This window comes from Periplaneta americana, chromosome 2, assembly GCF_040183065.1.
Source record: "Periplaneta americana isolate PAMFEO1 chromosome 2, P.americana_PAMFEO1_priV1, whole genome shotgun sequence".
NCBI lineage: Eukaryota > Metazoa > Arthropoda > Insecta > Blattodea > Blattidae > Periplaneta > Periplaneta americana.
The window spans coordinates 162,784,827-162,806,477 of NC_091118.1; the positions used below are offsets into that span (position 1 = coordinate 162,784,827).

A 21,651-nucleotide genomic window follows, 5' to 3' on the forward strand; every position below is an offset into this window, starting at 1 on the left:
CAACCCAATATGAGTAAATGTTGGGTAACTTTCGGTGCTGGACCCCGGACTCATTTCACCGGCATTATCACCTTCATCTCATTCAGACGCTACATAACCTAAGGTGTAGATAAAGCGTCGTAAAATAACCTACTAAAAAAAATGAAATTTTAGGAGAGAATGAAATTAAATGATTGCCCTTCGTTTAACACGTGGAATAGGAGGCTGTCATCATAATTTACAATATTGGACTGCACGTCAGCATTATTGTTCCAAATAGCTTTCAGTAAACATTAACATGGTTATTATCAAATTTATTCTAATTAATTTAATGGATTGGACTGCACTGAACTCGAAGTACTCGTATAATCACACGAAGTTCCTTGTACTAAATGTGTTTACTTATATTTCCGAGATAAATTTAGCCTCTATATTGGTGTTTCAATTACTTACAGATGGACACACCATCCAATCGTGTTCCCCGGATGCAGCTGCAAGCTGCAGATGCTTCTTCACATCTGCAACATATGTGTGCCCTCGACATTGATTCTAAAGCTTCCTATATTCGCTTGTCAGGGATTATTTGTACAATTGGTAAGTGATATTGTTATAAATTAATTTATTTCTTATGTTTTAGTGTGAATAATTTTGTAAAAATGACAAATTTCTTTTAATATTTCAATTAATTTTAAACATTTTAAGTACCTTGTAAAATTGTCTGTCTCATATATCTGTTTGTAGAAGAGAAATGTGCATCATTTTAACTTCAAACTCTATTGAAAATTTAGCGTTGAAAATCTGGTAGTATTTAAATTTTATTTTTTCGCTAATTTTTTATGAATTACTAGTAGCCTACTTTATTTTGTGAATTTAAAGTGCTGCCTGTAGAACGAAAAATTTATATTGTATAACATTTTACTTCAGTGAGCATTTTTATTAAGCTTCTGTAGTAGTTATTTACGATAGAAGTATCGTAACAATTCATATTATAATACGAGATTGGAAAGTTGTCAAACGAGACCTCACGCAGAGTTCGATAACTAGTCGAGTATTATAATAAGAAGTTACGATAAGTAGCCTATATCATACACCATTTTATACGCTTTAATAAATTTTTTTTTATAAAAATAATTGTATTTGATTAGTTTTGAACATGTCTTTTGTGGAGAGGCAATTTTATTATTAGTTTTTTCTGCAAGACGTGATTAATTTATGTTTTATTAGTTTTAAACACCATAGATTTTTGTTTATAACAGAAGGACAGCAGCACTAGGAGAAATAAACACCGATTGTTGAAATGGATTCAAACAAGGATTCAGATATTGGAAATGCTGCAGATTTAATTTAATTTAATGTGTGGTTCACATTACGCAACCAGCTAGGTAATAGCAATATCTTTACCCAACTGGTTGCGTAATAGCAGTATCATTACCTGACTAGTTGCGTAATGAATGTGTTTACAACATTTTTATTAGTGATGTGAAGTCCACATTACATAATCAAAATGGATAAATTATTTGAAGTCTGCTGTAGTAAAACATTAAAAATAGTGTGATATTATAGTGAACTGGTGATCATTACCGGTATGGCTTCGTTAAAAATGACAAAATAGTCTTACGAAACTAATCAGGATGTATATATATTTTCTTTTTTGTAGATAACTTAAATGCTATCGCACACACATGCATTTAATGGTTGTCATTCAGTGTGGTGTGTAAAATCCTGATGAAACTTGTTTTTCTTCACATGTTTATTTTATTAAGTAGCTAATAACTTACTATGGTGTGGAAAGGACTTTCTTTACTCTAAAATTCATGTACCTATATAACAAAATACATAACTTTGATTCTCTAATATTAACAAACAATTTAAGTTTCCTTAACACTTAAATGTGGTTATCCTTTCATACTGGTTGGAGAAAAATGTTGAAATGCAGTTTGTGAAAACTTAAGGTAGTCCTTGGTAACTGTCTTTGTCACACAGACGTGTAGGAAACCTAAATGGATATTTACTTAATTATTTGTGATACAAGACTAGAGTTTTTATGTAGAAAGGTTTTAATATACATTTTCAATAAGTAATTAAATATTTATCTTGGAACTCATGAAAAGCATAAAATATTACAAAAAATAATACACTGTTACATTCCTCATTCATTCTTTTTATTAATAATTACGGATCACGATTCCTACTACTTAAATTGAAATATATCGCACACATACATTGTAAATTTAGTGCTATACAGCTTATGCATTTTTATAAAAATGAATTGTAAAGCAACACTGAAAATAAGATTGTGTTAGAATACTTATTGAAAAATTATTCCAGGTCCTGCATCCAGAGACGTGGGAATGTTGGAAAAGATGATGGAAACTGGCATGAACATTGCCAGACTCAACTTCTCACATGGCAGTCACGAGTATCATGGTGAAACCATTGCTAACATCAGGCAAGCTGTTGAGAATTACAGCAAGAAATTGGGTATGAATTATCCTCTGGCTATTGCCTTGGACACCAAGGGCCCTGAGATCCGTACAGGACTTCTTGAAGGGGTAAAATACTTGATTAAGTATATATTTTACATTTATAACATAAAAATAAAGCAAAATGACATAAATAATTAGATGAAAGATTAAAAGTTTCTTGCTTAATAAAAGCTTAATGGCATACTGTGTGGTTTCGTAACAAACTGTTTTTTATGGTGATGGGTTGTTAGCTCTTCGTCCAACTCCCAAGATGGAGGACCATCCCTTATAGACTGTCCATGACTGCTTATTCCATATATATTCCCAGCTACCCTCCATATCTGAAGGCCATCTCCTCTATTCGCATATAGTGTGTTGGGAGCCGAAGGGAAAAAGACTTGTGGGGAGGCCGAGACATAGATGGGAGGATAATATTAAAATGGATTGGAGGAAGGTGGGATATGATGATAGAGACTGGATTAATCTTGAACAGGAGAGGGACTGATGGCAGTCTTATGTGAGGATGGCAATGAACCTCCAGGTTCCTTAAAAGTTGTGAGGCATACTGTATCTAAAAAGTTGTACAGTATTCTTAAAAACAATCTCATTAGGAAGAATATTAATATAACCAAGGATCTTATGTTACTGCAGTGACCATTAGTTACTGCAATGAATGGGAGTTTAATAATAAACAAACAAATAAAGTGATGATAATATTATTAGGTAATGCTGAATTTTTGGTAATAAAGCCATTAACTCTCTTCTTCTCCATTATAGAAGAGCAAAAAGTATAACCGTTTTAATGCAGGCACCATATTTTAATGTTACAGCGATTATATCATCTACACAAAGCCCCCAAACTGTTAGGAGGACCACACCTTTCGTTGGTTAGTGGGTTCATATGACCTAGCTGGGAAGATTGTTAGACAACTCCATCGACCATATCCCCTCTTCACCACTTAGGGCACATATGGATGCCATGGCAGGTCAGCATGCTGAAATGGCATTTCCTCCATTTTTGATGGAATAGTTATACCGTGTGACTCAGTTCCCAGAGCCTCGTTTGTTAATGAAGTTAATTTCCACCATACCTAACTCTTTAACTTTGTTTTGCTGCAGGGTGGATCAGCTGAAGTGGAACTGAAGAAAGGTGATTCAATAAAGCTAACCACTGACAAAGCATATGCTGAGAAGGGATCAGCTCAAACTGTCTATGTTGACTATGAAAACATTACAAAAGTGGTGAAGCAAGGCAATAGGGTATTTGTTGATGATGGACTCATATCACTTGTTGTTAATAATGTCGGTAAGTTCATACATTGTTCTTCATTAAATATCTCGTGATGTAACTTCTGTCTACACTAAAGATGTATGTACACACACGCACACATACACACATGTGATAAACTTACTTCTCTAAACTTAAATTTAGTGTTCATTATTGTTGAGTCACCAGTTCGCCAATAATTATTTTGGTTTACTAACATTATATTAGTTCTGGTTGTTCAGTTTTGTCCAGTAATTAATCTTTTTTTTTTTAAGTTTATAATTTCTCTGGTAATATGGCAGTTTTGAAGAGAATATCGTGTTATCTAGTTTGGTGAATTGTAAATAAAGAACTTTTTGTGAGAATAAATCAGGTTTGAGGAGATACATACCCATAACAATATGCCCAGTTTGGATAAGGCAACATACTAAACACAGTCAAAGCATTATCGTAAATTCTCTATATATGTATATAGGCCATTGTAGTTTGTATAGTTGCGTAACTTGGGCTTATTTATTGCGAGTGATATCTCACAACGTTCTATGTATGTATATTTCCAGCTCCCACTGTGTATGAAGTGCGGTCACTGATAAAGTTTTTGAATGCACAGGGCATAGCGTCGTTGAAATTTATCGTCTGCTGTGCCAGGTCTATGGTCCTAACGTCATGAGCAAGCAGATGGTGCGTTGCTCCACAAGGTCGTCTGTGATGATGGTTGGTCTCCCACTGCGCTCTTTGTCATGCACATTTTGGCATCCTGCTGAAAATTGTCTACAGCAGCAACGCACCATCTGCTTGCTCATGACATTAGGCTCATAAACCTGTCACAGCTAACGATAAATTTCAATCGGTGCTATGCCCTGTGCATTCAAAAACTTTATCACTGACCGCACTTCACATGCAGCAGAAGCTGGAATAGGAACGTCAATCTTCAATCAATGCAACGAAGCTACTGAGAGCACTTGGGAAGTTCCGCTAGCGCATGTGCCATGCCAGGACATTACTCTATCACGTACACGCAGTCACTTCGCGCAACATATGGTTTGCTAGCTGTGGGACGAGTGGGAAAGTTACTTTATGGACGCGCCTTGTAGTTCGAATTTTTAGATTTTAAAAGCTAATATTCAATCTCTAATTATGGTACATTTTACATAATATATTGCCAGTGGTTACATGTGCTGCTTATTTTATAATTAAATTTCTTTAGTAATTTTATTAATTTAATAGGCTAATATAATCAGAAGTATTAGTTTTCTACAATATTACTCACTGTAGTCGCATATGGATTATGATATATAAATTAACAGCAGTGCACTTCATTTCATTCACACATCAACTCTCGCATTTGCTCGGAAAATTAAATCATAAGACATGTGATTTTTACTCTGTCTTGAAATTTCATAATTTATTTTCAGTTTAACAGTTCAGTCTTAAAAATGTTTAATTTGCATACAATATCTATATCTACTTAAAAAAATTTTAAAGAAAGGCAATTTTTTCTGCTTGTATTAAAGAGTATTTCCATGGTTACAGGTATTTATTTTACTGGTAAGTATTGTGTGTTCCTGTAGTGTAAGATAATGATAATAATACATTATTACATTTTCTGCAGGTCCTAACCAGTTGGTGTGCACTGTTGAGAACGGTGGCATGCTAGGAAGCAGGAAGGGTGTGAATCTTCCAGGCGTTCCTGTAGATCTGCCTGCTGTATCTGAGAAAGACAAATCAGACCTCACGTTTGGAGTAGAGCAGGAAGTGGATATGATATTCGCATCTTTCATTCGAGATGCAGCTGCTCTGCAAGAAATTCGAGGAATCTTAGGTTTGTATTTAGTTTGTTTTCATAGAGAGTTTATTATTTGTGAACATGCATTTAATTATTTAAACAACTCAAAACAATTTTCTCTTTTACATTTGATTACGAACACATCCAATCTGATGGTTTGAAGTTACAAGAAAAGAGTTGTAAGAAGTATGTGGCTAGTAAAAATTAACGTAACTGCTCTTTAAGCATTTGAAATTCATAATAGATAAAGAGTCTAGTGAAGTGCTTTGTATGGAGTGTGTCATTCATTGTATGGGGCAGAAACATGAACATTACAACAAAGTGAAGAGAATTAAATAGAAGCATTTGAAATGTGGATATGGAGAAAAACGGAATATGTGAAGTGAACAGAGTAAGAAATGAAGCTGTGTTGGAAAGAGTAGGTGAAGAAAGAATGATACTGAAACTGATCAGAAAGAGGAAAACGAATTGGTGGTTGAGTCATTGGCTGAGAAGAAACTGCCTACTGAAGGAGGCACTGGAAGGAATGGTGAACAGGAGAAGAGTTCAGGGCAGAAGAAGATATCAGATGATAGACGACATTAAGGTATATGGATTATATGAGACGAGGAGGAAGGCATAAAATAGAAAAGATTGAAGAAAGTTGGGTTTGCGGTGAAAGACCTGTCCTTGAGCAGAACAGTGAATGAATGGATCAAGAGTCTTGTTTAATAAGTAATAACATAAATTCATAATAATATACTTCCTTTATTGTAAAAGTACGTTAATGAAACGTAATTTTTTTGTGTTCGTGTAATAAGTAACATTTGCAGTCTTTAAAATGATCAGGATAATTAAAATTATACGGATTCTTTTCATTATGGTGGACTACTTCCATTATTTGGCTGTCGACATAAAAATTGTAAAAAATATTGAACAAACTTTTAATGAGAACTCCTTTCTATTCACTGTAATGGCAAGTATTTACTCGTGGATATGCTTTGTCAAAGTAATGATTGAGTCCTCTTGAACTGATATTCTGAATAGGAAAAATTATACGTTTCTTACAAACTATATTTTTATCGAAAGTGAACATCTTACATGTTGCCACTCTGGCTTCGCATATTTTGCAGAAAAATATTTGACCATTAGTGGAAAATAGGTCTATTCTGTATTCAAAAACCCGAAATCTTAAATTGTCTATTTTAGATGGGTTAATTTTAGACATTTTTAAAATCACATAGAATAAATGCGTACAATGAAACTCGTAACATCTATGAATGACGTAAAATCAAGTAATCAAGTACGGTACCTTCCATTGCATTAAACTATATTCACGTATTGAGTGTGAATATTGATTTGCAAATAAACCCTACCTGAGGCTATCTGAGCAGTACCTATTCTGTGCCAACCCAGTCTTCTGTAAAATTTAGTCGCAGTGACATTGAGTATTTTTCAGTCAGTTGGGTGAAGGGGTATACATGATGAAATTACTTGAACAACTGTGTGATAAAAATATTATCTGGCATTTGAACATTCATGCCTCAACTAAATATCGGTAATATTGTATGCATGTAAAGTACATAAAAAAAGAACAGATCTAAATACATACTAAAAATCAAATGGAAACTTGAAAATGATTAAACATAGACATAAAAAATTATAATCCGAAACTATGTGTAAAACATTTGCAGTCATGCTATAAAAATAATGTTTATGTACACATGGGGATTATCTGCCATGTAACCAATAAAAAGGTTACAAGTCCTCAAAATTGGACTTCAGTAAGCACAATGATTATGAAGATATCTCATTGGCATGGAGGTGCGTAAGAGGGGAAAAGATGAAGACTACAATGATGGCGACAATGACAACGATGATGGTGGCATTATAGTTACAATTTAAAACAAATTTTATGTAAAAACGAATTACACAAGATTTTATTAATGAAGAAGTTTGTAAACTACATTAATTCATATTTTAGAAGTATAGTTTCTCAGAAGATATAAAAGAAATATTTATTAAATTATTTTAATTAATCAATATTTTGTTACTAATGATATGGTTAAACTTGTTAAATAAACAACTTTCACTGCATCACTTGTACTTCGATAATGGCTTAAAGTTCCTGCCAAAACTAGTCTCTAAAGTAAAATATTTGTTAATTTAACAAGTTTAACCACATCATTAGTGACATACAGATGTTAAGTGTAATCTAGAATGAATATTTTGTTCTTCAGGTGAGAAAGGAAAAAAGATTCGTATAATTTCGAAGATTGAAAATCATCAAGGCATGGTGAACCTGGATGAGATTATTGAGGCTTCAGATGGTATTATGGTGGCTCGAGGAGACCTTGGTATCGAAATCCCACCAGAGAAAGTGTTCCTAGCTCAGAAGGCTATGATTGCAAGGTGTAATAAGGTAATTTCATCATTGTAAATTTTATTATTGCTGCATTTCAGTCAATTGTTATATCAAATGTGAAAATGAATTAGAGATATTCAAAGCTGAAGTTTAATTCAGTTCACGGTTGGTTGAAAAACTTGCATATCAACTTCCCATTTCAGGCTCAAATCCAAAATGTGGTGAGCCTAGGTGGAATTTGTGATATACAAAGATGATGTTGGGATAGACTTTTTTTTACTTAATATTACAGATAAATTCTGTAGGACAAATTAATATACCTATAATATTTTTTTTTTTACTGTTGTATCATCACTTTCTCTCCCATGATTTCTCAGTCAAGTCATTATTCAAAGTAGAACCAACTTCATTTGGTGCACTGTGACTCATCTTACGTCAGTAGAATGATCATAATTTTCGAAACATGATTCTCATTGAGGGTTGCCAGGTTTTTGGAATGCCAATAAGGGACAGTCTCGACATTTAGCTGGAGAAAAAAATGTAAAGAACTTCAAACATTCGGGGAATCCATGCAAACCATCTTAGAGCATATACTGGAATGTTAAGACACAGTATAAGGCAAACATGACCATTTCCTTGCACGATTAAAGCATTGCTATTATTAACCATCCGTATATTTAATTATTAAAATTTGGAAGACAAAGTATTGATATCAGAGATTCCTATTTGGAAAATATAATTTTAAAGATTGTTCTACAAAATTAACAAATAGTTGTTCAAATGAAACAGTGGTATAGATCTTTTGGTGAGCATTTGGTATACAGTCCTCTTAAAGTGTATCGAAATTTAAACACAGTCCTTATTTTATAGCATTTTATGTACAAATCTGTGATGAACATTAATGTTTGTTAAATACGGTGTCCGTGACAGTCCTAAGTAGGAGTCATTTTCCTTTTTATCAGTGTACCAACCATTGAAAGAGATAAGCAGTCGTGTAAATTCATGAGCCCTAATGACATCATACCAAACTTCGTTAGATTCAGGCAGAATTATATCACTAAATGTAGGTTAAGGTTCCGAAGAATAATTTAGAATTAACAAACAGGTTTCTTCTTATAATCATCGTGAAATCTAAAATCTCATAAGATTTTCTATTAAAACTCGCTGGAAGCAATGCAGAATCAGAGCTGTCATTGAATTAGATGTCAGTAGGTGGTTGGGTTGTGAGGTAGAAATAGAGGCGAGCACAATATGTATAACATAAAAACTGGGTACTGTACAACAGATATAAAACCCTAAATGTCATATCTGAACCATTATTACAATTAATGCTTGTCAAGATGCGTTAAGACTTCTGAAGGTTGTTGACACTATCGTCTATGCTTATCATATTGCTAAATCGTTTGATAAAAACTATTAAATTTCGTTATTAGTGTAAGTAATGTAAGAATGTACAGCACAGAAATATAATTAAGGAAAATTAGCTTTCGATTAAGACATGTACCAAATTAGTTATTTAAAGTTCAAATCTTGCCCCAACAATAATTCTCCTGTTTCTTGGAGAAACAGTGAGTTCATTTATTGAGCTCCTGAAAATTACAGGAATGTTAAACAGTAGAAGAATACTGACCCTTATTTTACCATTGGTGTTACGTGAAGGGGGAAAAAAAAAAAACTTGAAGAGGTTCTGAAATTCACAATGTCGATTTGATAGGATAGTCTTTTAAGGTTCAATTAAGTCGTTATTTAATGAGAAGAAAGTATAATTCATTATTGGAGAGAGACTTCAATTGTGAAGATTTTAGATATTTTATTTCAGGCATGTATATGCTATCCAGTCAAGATATTAATGAAAATCTATGGTTATAAGTAGACTTATAAATGTTGAAAGAAGTGAACAAAAATTGGTAAAAAAAATGCTGAAGTGGATTGACTGGCAGGGAAGGAGGGATGTCCAGTTTTCTTCAATGAACATTTTCCCCAAAAGATGCCTCTACACAAGATAACAATTGCTTTCTTAAAATTACGTATATAGAATTAATTTTTTCATTATTAATTCAAATTTTAATGACATTGGTTATTGTGTACATGCATCAGGTAGGAAAGCCAGTCATCTGTGCGACACAGATGTTGGAATCAATGGTGAAGAAACCACGTCCTACTCGAGCTGAAGGATCTGATGTAGCAAATGCCATTCTCGATGGTGCTGATTGTGTAATGTTGTCTGGAGAAACAGCTAAGGGCGACTATCCTCTAGAATGTGTCCTAACAATGGCTAATATTTGCAAGGAAGCAGAAGCTGCTATCTGGCAAAAACAGTTGTTCCAGGAACTCAGTACTCAGGTGAGATAAGTAGATTTTACTTCATTACATGTGTATTTTATAGTTATTTATGTAACTAGTGGGACATGAGCATTATTACCGCTCGAATGTGTTCTGCACGAACGAGGTGTAAGCAGAGTTCTGTAATTACATGAGAGCAGTAATTATGATCATCTCACTAGTTGCATACAATATTTCATCCATGTTTATTTAATATGTTTAATGCATTCATGATACGATCGTTTACTGAGTGCGATATGTGAAAGATTACTGCACTCAGTGCTGTAATCAAATGCCATTACCACACTCAGTGCAGTAATCATTTACATGTACTCAGTGCGGTAATGAATGCCAGTACCATGGTGATATAAACGATGAATAAGTATTAATTATCAAACCGATGCGGATAAAATATGTTACTGTATTGATTTAATTGATAACTAGTTTGTAATCTGGAACATTGCTTATTTAATTTTGATGTCAGAGAAATGGAAAACGGGGGAAAAAAATTGAAGATTTTTGTGAGGTTATTTGTTGGTCATTTCTTGGGAATGTTAAAATTAAAAAAATTCAAGATGTACAGCTGAAAACATCATTAAATAAAATGGTACTCCTAATTTATCATGAACGTCTATTTTGCCAGCAGAAAATTCATTACATCACTGTGTCGCGTTTATTTGGTCACTAAACAGAGTTCGAGATTGATGTCTGTGGGAACATAACATTTCACATTGAAAAATTGAATCAGACTATCTTGCACTTTGTGGAACTGGGTAGCAGATACTATTTTCAACATTCATTGCTTATCAAACTATCACCGTAATTGGCTTCAATGACCTTGCTGTTGGGAGATATTTCTTAGGGAAATTGTCAATATTATCGAAGTTACGAAAAGACTTTCCCTATTTTTTCCAGTAGGCCTTGTATCTTTACTTTCCAAAAGTACCTCATTTTTAATTATTTATTATTGAATATATTTACACTTCAGTAATGTAACATAACCTTACAAATTGAATTTGTATTGATGAACATCCTGAGTTTCGTATTAAAAACCCGGATTCAAATCCAGCCAGCAGTAACAGATTAATACAAAAAGATATACCTGAACTTAATATTTTACTGCTTACTTGAAAGGATAGAACTAAAAAAAAAAAAAAAAAAATCGCAATATAGCAAACGTAGAAGCTCCTACTTTAATGCAGACACAAGCTTAAAGATGCATTTTGTTTATCAATTTTTAGTAATTAACATTTTTGTAAATAAGAACATCTCATAACAGAGTCTTACTCTGCGAGTATTTTTGTTTTCAAATAATAGAATAGTTACTCTTGATACAGGGTTGAATTAGGGGAAAATATTAATAAAATATATCACATTCTTCCACATCATTTAGACAGGCAAAATACTGTCAAAAGTCGTAATTTGGAATGGCTTCAATTATTTTATAATATTTTACTGATAATTTGTTACCAGGCAAAGCCTCCAATTGATGCAGCCCACACCATTGCAATTGCTGCAGTGGAAGCATCAGCCAAGTGTCTGGCTGCTGCCATTATTGTTATCACAACATCAGGACGTTCGGCTCATCTGATTTCTAAATATCGTCCAAGATGTCCTATCATTGCTGTGACTCGTTACTCACAAGTTGCTCGACAATGTCATCTCTTCAGGGGTCTTCTACCTCTTCATTACACAGGTAATTAATCATGAAAAGGTTAGAACATTTTTGTATTCATTGTGATGCGAGATTTTTGGGTTTTTGCGCCATATCACAGATTCAGAAACATCCAGTCCTGTAGAATAGCTCTTGGTAATAGATCAAACAGAATATAATTCTTGCATTATAACATTCTGCTTTACTTGTATTGAGCGTAAAATGTAGTTTAGTACATAATCGAATACTCCATTTATTTGTAAAAATTATTTTATACGTGGTGCTGCACTGAAAGCATTACAAAAACCATACTAAGAACTTTTTTCTTCCCAGTGACAGCGCCTTCACCACTAAGATACACTAATCCACCTTGGTAGCTCAGTTGGCAGAGTGCTGGCTTATGTTGACTGTGGACCTTGGTTCGAATCCCGGTGGTGGCACAGTCTCATTTGCAGAGCCAAGGTTCTTGAAGGTTTTCTTTGGGGTTCTTCTGTTTCCCTCTTTCCACAGTCACTCTCCATTAAAATCATTATTTCAGTACGATCTACCCAAAACTGTGTGGTGTGATGTATTGTGACTGGTGTACAGATGGCATCAGTGTGAGGAGGCGTAGTACTGTACATTTTTGAGGGAGTGAAAAAGGCACTACCGGGACTCCATTGGACCTTGAGCCTATATGACTGAATTTACAGATGGTATCACATAGCTTGAATCACAATATCTACAAAGAAAGCAAACGTTCAGACTCAACAATCATTCCCAAATTAAAAGTAGTAAGGTAAATAAGCCTTAGGCCATGGTACTGCTTTCAGGTCCCTGATGTATATACAGAGATATTATCATCATAGGTCCCAGAAAAGAGCGGCTGGCCATGCCCTGCATGGTTTCTACCACACACTAACAGTTTCTCTGCATAATTGACTTCCAGTAGCCATTTGGCATTCATTGTGCTTGGAAGTCTTGTAATGAAACTCTCACTTCTTCAAGTGTACAACGCTAGTGTATAAAGTTTAGTGATTATTGTGTATTTAGGTAATGCCTAGCAACAAATTCTCATTGTGTGAACGTGTGTATATGTACAATACGTACATAAAAGGCAGAAGGTCGTGTGCGAAAACAAGACGAAAATTTCGAATAAAGTTTTCAAACAGACCAGTGCCATCTGTCAAAACAATTAGACGACTCACTAAAAGATTTAAAGAAACAGGCTCAGTGAAGAATCGAAAATAAAGCAGAGAACGTAGTGTTCTTACACGATTGTCAGTTTATTTGTAACAAGATTCCTCCACTGCTCATACAGTTGCCATGTCAATGAGGGAATTGAGGCGTATTTTCAGTACGAGACTAATCAGTAATAATTTGTGGCCTCCAAGCCCAGATATAACACCCTGTGATTTTTATTTATGGGGAACACTAAAAGGTTGGGTTTATAGGAAAAGTCCTCATTCTATAGATGAACTAAAAGACTAATATATACGAGAAGAAATCCAAGCTATCAATGATGTGGAACTTCAGGGTGTTGTTCATTCATTTATCAGAAGAAGTCAGTTGTATGTGGCGGCAAATGGCTGTGAGCATGGTAAGTCCAGATTATTGAACATTTATTGTTAGTACTGTTATATATTAGAGAAGAGCCTAAGAAATGGTTATGCACAGTGGCGGCTCGTGATAAAATATTATGTGTGTTCACAATTTTGTGTTCCAAAATCAAAGAGAATTTGAAATCGTACGTTTTTAGCATAATATGAAATGTCATGATTCCAATGTTTCACTGTCGAAAAAACCCTATATAAATTCAAAACAACATATAATAATAATAATAATAATAATAATAATAATAATAATAATAATAATAATGGAACCTAGTCTTTTTATTTCCAATTTCTCCTGGAAAGCCAGTTTACCCAGTTATTTACTCTTCATAATTACTTCAACAGAGTTCATTGTTTATGTCTGTTAAAAATTAATACATAAAACAATTTACAAAAGCGTGTGTTCAGTAATATACTGTATTTTGATTCACAACACACTGATACACTATAGCCTATACCAGTACTGTAAATCCCATTCGCATAGATTGATTACTATAAATACATGCCAGTAAATATTATTCTTAAATAATATACACCACCATACAGATATTTAAATTCATACCACCATCACATTCAGCCAGCACGTGTTTGAAAGCCAAACTATGCTATATGCCGAAACTGAAGTATAGTAATTCACAAACTACACTGTACACACATCGATAAAGTAAATGTTCCAACAGTGAGATGCTGACACCTGCAGGCTAAAATACAGACTTTTCTCCTCGATATATAGCACGTAAACGATAGGCATCGATGCACCTGCCATCTGTAGGATAGATTCACTGTTCACTTAATGCTTTGTGCTCTTGACGAGTCATAAGCGGCCAGCGAAAGACAATTTTCTCTCGCGCATGCGTGAAATTTCTGTAACCTTCTTGAAAAGAGCACAGCTTGTACGTGAATGGATGTTGCCAAGTTTACATAAGAAGTTTATGCAAGATGCGGGAAGTTTAAAATACTCGATCCTGATATTATACATCCCCACTAGGCCAATACGGTATTAAATAATAAAACTAGTCGTGCATTAATGGAAACAAGGTGTTCACGTGCTCTTGTGCTCTTATTGACGCACCGCCACTTGTTATGCACTCTGCAGAAACCATGCAGGGCGTGGCCAGCCTCTCTTTTCTGGGACCTATGATGATAATAATAAGTCTATATAAGGGGGTTAAATAAAAGAAAAAGTCGATGCTCTTAAAACCACCAATAATTCCCTTGAATTCATTACTATGTAACATGCCAGTATATTATGGTATAATTAGTCATTTAAACTTAACTATGGTGTCTTTATGATCTAAACTTAAGGCTTATTTCTCTGCATGTGAATTATTTGGTCTGATTGTATTTTCCATGTTACAGAGGGTCCTCTGCCAGACTGGTTGAAAGACGTAGATGCAAGAGTTCAGTTCGGTCTCAAGTTTGGTAAGGGGCGAGGCTTCATCAAGGCAGGGGATCCTGTGATAGTTGTGACCGGTTGGAAGCAGGGACCAGGATTTACCAATACAATGCGCATTGTGTATGTATCTGCTGATATCAGAGGAGCTATGATTGGTGCACAAACTGGAGACAGCAAAAACTAACGTTAATTAATTACACAGTTCGTAAGTCTGTTCATAACCGCAGCAGAATATATTACTTTGGCATTATTCTGAAATTTCACGAGACTTTTTAATATTAGTTTCATATTTGTTTATTCGTGTTTTGCTTTCCAAGCTATGATTTTTTGAGTTTATATTTCATTATTTGAATAAATTTTAAAATTCAACGAAGTAAAATGTAAGTTTGTGGAGTCAGCAGATTATGAACAGAGTTAAATATTGAAAAATATTAATACTGATTATTCTGTAATGAAGCTGTTGTTGAGTTATGATCCACAGTCTACCTGAATGATTTAATCTCCTGCCCTCTTCCAAGTGTAACCCAGTTCTACTTCCATTTGCTATAGTATTGCTGTTGTTGGAATGAATCAAGCAAGGTATTGGTACAATACTATTCTGTTTATAAAATAGTTGCCCTAGTTATAAGGACAGCTACTTACAAAGCTTTCAATGCCAATTGTCCATCTATTTGCTACACACATAAATTATCTTCTTCCCTTGAAATATTAGGCCCTATGATCTTAGTTAAATTTTGTTGCGAGATCTGACAGGTTGCTGTAGGAGAAAAAAATAGTGGGGTTTCCACCTCTATAGCATTTCCTCTGTATGTGATGTGGTTATACCACCAATACTCATGTGGCTCATTATTATACTTATGTTTGTGGACAAGTGAGGATATGTTGGAAGTTTGCACCTAGGCAATTCGAATGTAACAATATTTATGACAATATAGAGTTTATTAGTGCAATGAAACAAAATATGTTACAGATTTGTGTAGAACTGTTCTGTTTTTATCTGTTACAGTAATGCGGAATGAACTGCACAAGCCATCACTGCCACATGAAGTACGAAATGAAGCACAGTTAAAACGTAAAGTTGTTAGTGATTAGATCATCGTCTTATTTCAATTCTAGAACTTCTTTTCGTCATGTCATTGTACTTAAAACATTATTTCAGTAATAAGATTACTGTTTTGTTCATATGAAGTACATATAAAGACATGAATTCTGTAACAAAGTTGAGTTACAAAATGTAACAAAAGAAGGTACACATTTACATTCATGAAATGACATTTAATTTAATTAGATTGATTTGAGCTTAAAAACATCAGTATTAATTTCTCCTTGTATGAATTGTAAATGACAATATTGTTGAGATTAAACAGTAAAACTAGAGTTAACTTTAATATTGTATTAACTGAGGTGTAAATAATATATTTTTGTCATTGTGGTTGACATAGAAAGAAATTCATAATTTACATAGAATTCATACAGTGTATTACACTAAAGAAAGTTATTTTTAATGACGTTGTTAAATGAACATGTAGCATTTTACTAGAAGTGTCTTCATGTACTATGCCTATTATGACAGGAATTGTCTCTTTGAAGATGGGCAGTTTGAGTAATCGAGATACTACCTGAGTTTCAACCACATTAAAAGCATAAATACCGAATAAAGCAGAGCTGTAAAGGGTGTATGTAATTATTAATTACATTCTAGTCGGAATTGATGATCAGTCAACTGCTCTGTGAATATTGTACTATAGCTGTGTTGTTGTAGGAGGAAACCAGCAGTATGGTTGTCTCGTTAAAAATGAATGTAATGCTATAAAAATAAAAAAAAGTCTGAGAAGCATTTATGTTCGCATTTTCATTACTTTCTGTATATGTTTTTAATACATAAACTGAGTATTTATAGAATGTATATTTCTCATTATTAGAGATAAGGGTAGTTTAAATCACCAGCGAAAACTTCAAATGTACAGAAATAATATAAGACAATGGAGAGGAAATGTTAACTTTTCTCTTACAAAATGCGAAACTTTTGTACATTGCGACTTAAAAACTCGTTTTTACGCGAATTAAAACAAAATGGTTAAATGTCTATATGAACACCCTACACCCTTAGATGACTTAGTTGCCTCATGAGTGATGATTTATTGGCGTCATTTATGAGATTCCAACTTGTGTTTCTTTTTAAACTCTCGAGTGTACAGATTCATCAATTTATAAAACTCTACACGTAGTGCTACTAGGTTAACAGCAAAACTGCTCTACTTCAATGTGAAATTATCTCCACAACATAGACTCTGAGCTTATTCAAACATGCTGACAAATGAACAAGAATATTTCTAGGAAATATTGAGATGTGTTTTCGGAAAAGACTGATACAGTAAAATGATTTAATTCAATATTTTATTGAAATGTTACAAATCCGATAAAATCCCATGGAATACATAAATATTCAAACTGGAAACAACTTATTGGAACCAATTGTTAAAAATTATACAAATCCAAATGGAGCAAAACAATTAACATTAGAAACGATTAATAGCAAATATCCTTGTGAAACCTGGTTACATATTTACAGTGATGGATCTTTACAAAACGACTATGATGGTGCAGGAGCTGGAGGAATTTGTAAATTTTTCTTGTTCTATAAAGCAGTTGGGAAGGGCTCCACAACTTTGATGGAGAAGTTGAAGCTGTATTTACCTTTCTACCGCAAATAATAAATAAATTTTCCAAAGCTATAATCCTCATTGCTTAAAAGCAGCTACACAAGCTATAGCTAATAATAGTTCACAGAAAACTGTTAACTTCTCAGTGCTGTACCCTGATCAAGCAGCTAAAAAACTAGGCAAGGAAATAGTTCTGCAATGGGTTCCAGCACACTGCAGCATTGCAGGTAATGAATTGGCAGATCAACTGGCTAAGAAAGGGTGCACCCTAAAACAAAAACATATTGCTCAAAAATTATTTATTTCTGTTAAATTCAATAAAAAATTCAAATACAAACAAAAATTTTTAAACAGAATAAAGGAATCAGTTTAAGATAAATCATGGGAACCCCTCTTCTAAAATTTAATCATCCCTGAAGAATCAAGAAATTCAGCAGTGGCAGTCTTCTGCCTGGGCATGATTGTTTGGCAGCCCATTTATATGAGGCGTGCCATAAGAGAAGGGTGAACCCACTAAAGGTCGAATTTTGAGTTTTTTACACCTCCAAATATTTAAGACACATATCTGCAACATAAGCCTGGCAGACATTGGCCAACTCGCCCTTACTACATCGAAATTATCATTGTTTGTAAGGTTGGAGAAACTGCATAGCCTGTGACAGGCTGTACGAGAGTAATATGCCACTCTGCCAGAAGGCACTTGCCATTCATTGCCTCGATGTTGTAACCACACAGACGAGTATAATCGTAGTGAGGAATTACGTGTAGTTATGGCCATTGTAATAGTTTATTATGAGTTATAAGATCGAATTTATCAGTAATAGGTTATCGTATTTAGTACTTAAGGATAGATGGTGCGATATTGTAGTTATAAATATATCTTCCCATCTACGTCTCGGCCTCCCCAAAGGTCTTTTTCCCTCCGGCCTCCCAACTAACACACTATATGCATTTCTGGATTCACCATACGTGCTACATGCCCTGCCCATCTCAAACGTCTGGATTTAATGTTCCTAATTATGTCAGGTGAAGAATACAATGCGTGCAGTTCTGTGTTGTGTAACTTTCTCCATTCTCCTGTAACTTCATCCTTCTTAGCCCCAAATATTTTCCTAAGCCAAGAAATGGATTCGGAACACCTCAAAATCTGTGCTTCAGTGGCTGGCCATGATAATATCTTTGAAAAATATTGGAGTGCAAGAGGTCAAATGACTTTATTGTCAAACGCCTGGCATTAGAAAAGAACAACATATTTTCCTAAGCACCTTATTCTCAAACACTCTTAACCTATGTTCCTCTCTCAAAGTGAGAGTCCAATTTTCACAACCATAAAGAACCAGTAATATAACTGTTTTATAAATTCTAGCTTTCAGATTTTTTGACAGCAGACTGGATAATAAAAGCTTCTCAACTGAATAATAACAGGCATTTCCCATATTTATTCTGTGTTTAATTTCCTCCCGAGTATCATTTATATTTGTTACTGTTGCTCCCAGGTATTTGAATTTTTCCACCTCTTCAAAGGATAAATTTCCAATTTTTATATTTCCATTTCGTACAATATTCTCGTCACGAGACGTAATCATATACTTTGTCTTTTCGGGATTTACTTCCAAACCTATCTCTTTACTTGCTTCAAGTAAAATTCCCGTGTTTTCCCTAATCGTTTGTGGATTTTCTCGTAATATATTCATGTCATCCGCATAGACAAGCAGCTGATGTAACCCGTTCAATTCCAAATGCTCTCTATTATCCTGGACTTTCCTAATGGCATACTCTAGAGCAAAGTTAAAAAGTAAAGGTGATAGTGCATCTCCTTGCTTTAGCCCACAGTGAATTGGAAATGCATCTGACAGAAATTGACAAAGAATGTGTTATACATTTATAAAAGAAAAATGAAATACTATACCAAGTTCTATTATTTAAAAACTAAGCCACACATCCTAAAAACAGAAGCACTATTATTTTACATTATTCTAGTTTAGGAAAGAAATTTACTTTAGAAGCCTATAACAAAGTAGTTTCTTTAATTTGAATATCAGAGTAGTGATTTCCATCATGGACCACAGTTAATTTATATTCCAAGAAAAAAGTAAAGGATTCTCAAGAACTGGTTATGGCTCTCTGTATTTGAGTGCAAGAAGGTAATTAAAATTATAGCAAAAGTGTCAAACGTGCATGCCATGCCATACCAGGTGGGATGGCTTCCAGCACAGACATTTTGCTGAGATAGAAATGTGGAACTCTCGTCTGAATTACTAGACACAGGCAATACGAGAACTTTATTGTTTAGAGTTTTCTTTCATTCTGAGAGATTTGCCAAGAATTGCACTTCTTGACATAATTGCCGTTGATAAAGAAAATAACAGAGCAATTATTATGGATCCTACTGTACGCTTTGAAAGTACATAAAGAAAAGGCGGTTTGCAATTCAATACTTCAGAGATGATCATATTACAAGGACAGATTGAAATGTTTCTGCTTTTCTTTTGAAGCACGTGGAGCAATTCCATATTCTTAGCTGAATTATGGTTGAATGTTGAAGTGTTTGAGATTTTCTTTAAAAACTTGGAAATTTATTATTGTGGACGTAATTAAATATTATGTTCAGATTTTATAAATTCACCTGTACACTTAAATGGCTTTATATTGTAGCTGATTATAAATTATTATCGATATTCAATAAACTTAACTTCACAAAGCTAAGTTCCTACAAAAAAAAAAAAAACTTTTTATGTAGTCTATTTTAGCAAGCCTTAGTATATATTAAAAAGCGATTTATATATACGTTAAAAATGCTGCTAACATGAATTCAAAATAAAATTAGTATGTGAACAAGAGATTTTGTTACACATTAATTTGCATTGTGACTTAGTGATTCTTGCAATGAATAAACATTTAGACATGAAAGTCAGTATGGTATAGGTCATTCGTTATCTCGTGAAACCAAATGTATTTGTGCGCCTTACCTCATAGTAAGAATCATATGGTGAGAGTAAGCAAGCTACTGTCCACCTCTGTGAAGTAACAGAGCGTCTGGCCATGAAACGAGTGGGCCTGGATTCAAATCCTGGTTGGGACAAGTTGAGGTTTTTTTGGGGGGTTTTTCCTCAACCAATTGAAGCAGAATTGCTAGGTAACTTCCAGCGTTGGACCTCGGACTCATTTCGCCATCATTAATTCAATATCAACATCCATACAACAGACCAGGTTAAGTTCACGGTGTGGCATGCTGTACTTACTTACTTACAAATGGCTTTTAAGGAACCCGAAGGTTCATTGCCGCCCTCACATAAGCCCGCCATCGGTCCCTATCCTGTGCAAGACCAATCCAGTCTCCATCATCATACCCCACCTCCCTCAAATCCACCCCAATATTATCCTCCCATCTACGTCTCGGCCTCCCTAAAGGTCTTTTTCCCCTCCGGTCTCCCAACTAACACTCTATATGCATTTCTGGATTCGCCCATATGTGCTACATGCCCTGCCCATCTCAAACGTCTGGATTTTAAGTTCCTAATTATGTCAGGTGAAGAATACAATGCGTGCAGTTCTGTGTTGTGTAACTTTTTGTCCATTCTCCTGTAACTTCATCCCGCTTAGCCCCAAATATTTTCCTAAGCACCTTATTCTCAAACACCCTTAACCTATGTTCCTCTCTCAGAGTGAGAGTCCAAGTTTCATAACCATACAGAAGAACCGGTAATATAACTGTTTTATAAATTCTAACTTTCAGATTTTTGGACAGCAGACTGGATGATAAGAGCTTCTCAACCGAATAATAACACGCATTTCCCATATTTATTCTGCGTTTAATTTCCTCCTGAGTGTCATTTATATTTGTTACTGTTGCTCCAAGATATTTGAATTTTTCCACCTCTTCGAAGGATAAATCTCCAATTTGTATATTTCCATTTCGTACAATATTCTGGTCACGAGACATAATCATATACTTTGTCTTTTCGGGATTTACTTCCAAACTGATCGCTTTACTTGCTTCAAGTAAAATTGCCGAGTTTTCCCTAATCGTTTGTGTATTTTCTCGTAACATATTCACGTCATCTGCATAGACAAGAAGCTGATGTAACCCATTCAATTCCAAACCCTGCCTGTTATCCTGAACTTTCCTAATGGCATATTCTAGAGCCAAGTTAAAAAGTACTTGTACAAAAGCACAGTCATA

At 34.3% G+C, this 21,651-nt stretch overlaps 1 protein-coding gene across 4 annotated transcripts in view; it reads left to right on the forward strand.

The window, feature by feature from the left end:
• LOC138694736 (pyruvate kinase-like) overlaps positions 1-16,646 on the forward strand; it is a 40,262-nt gene extending 23,616 nt beyond the window's left edge. For all 4 annotated transcript variants that reach the window (XM_069818738.1, XM_069818739.1, XM_069818737.1 and 1 more), the window contains 9 exons: positions 435-573; positions 2,308-2,531; positions 3,564-3,750; positions 5,324-5,533; positions 7,717-7,898; positions 9,939-10,184; positions 11,637-11,859; positions 14,769-14,925; positions 15,812-16,646. In XM_069818738.1, coding sequence (XP_069674839.1) covers positions 435-573; positions 2,308-2,531; positions 3,564-3,750; positions 5,324-5,533; positions 7,717-7,898; positions 9,939-10,184; positions 11,637-11,859; positions 14,769-14,925; positions 15,812-15,824 — 1,581 coding nt within the window. In that variant the 3' untranslated portion in view covers positions 15,825-16,646. The remainder of the gene's footprint in view (positions 1-434; positions 574-2,307; positions 2,532-3,563; positions 3,751-5,323; positions 5,534-7,716; positions 7,899-9,938; positions 10,185-11,636; positions 11,860-14,768; positions 14,926-15,811) is intronic.
• The last annotated feature ends 5,005 nt before the right edge of the window (positions 16,647-21,651 follow it).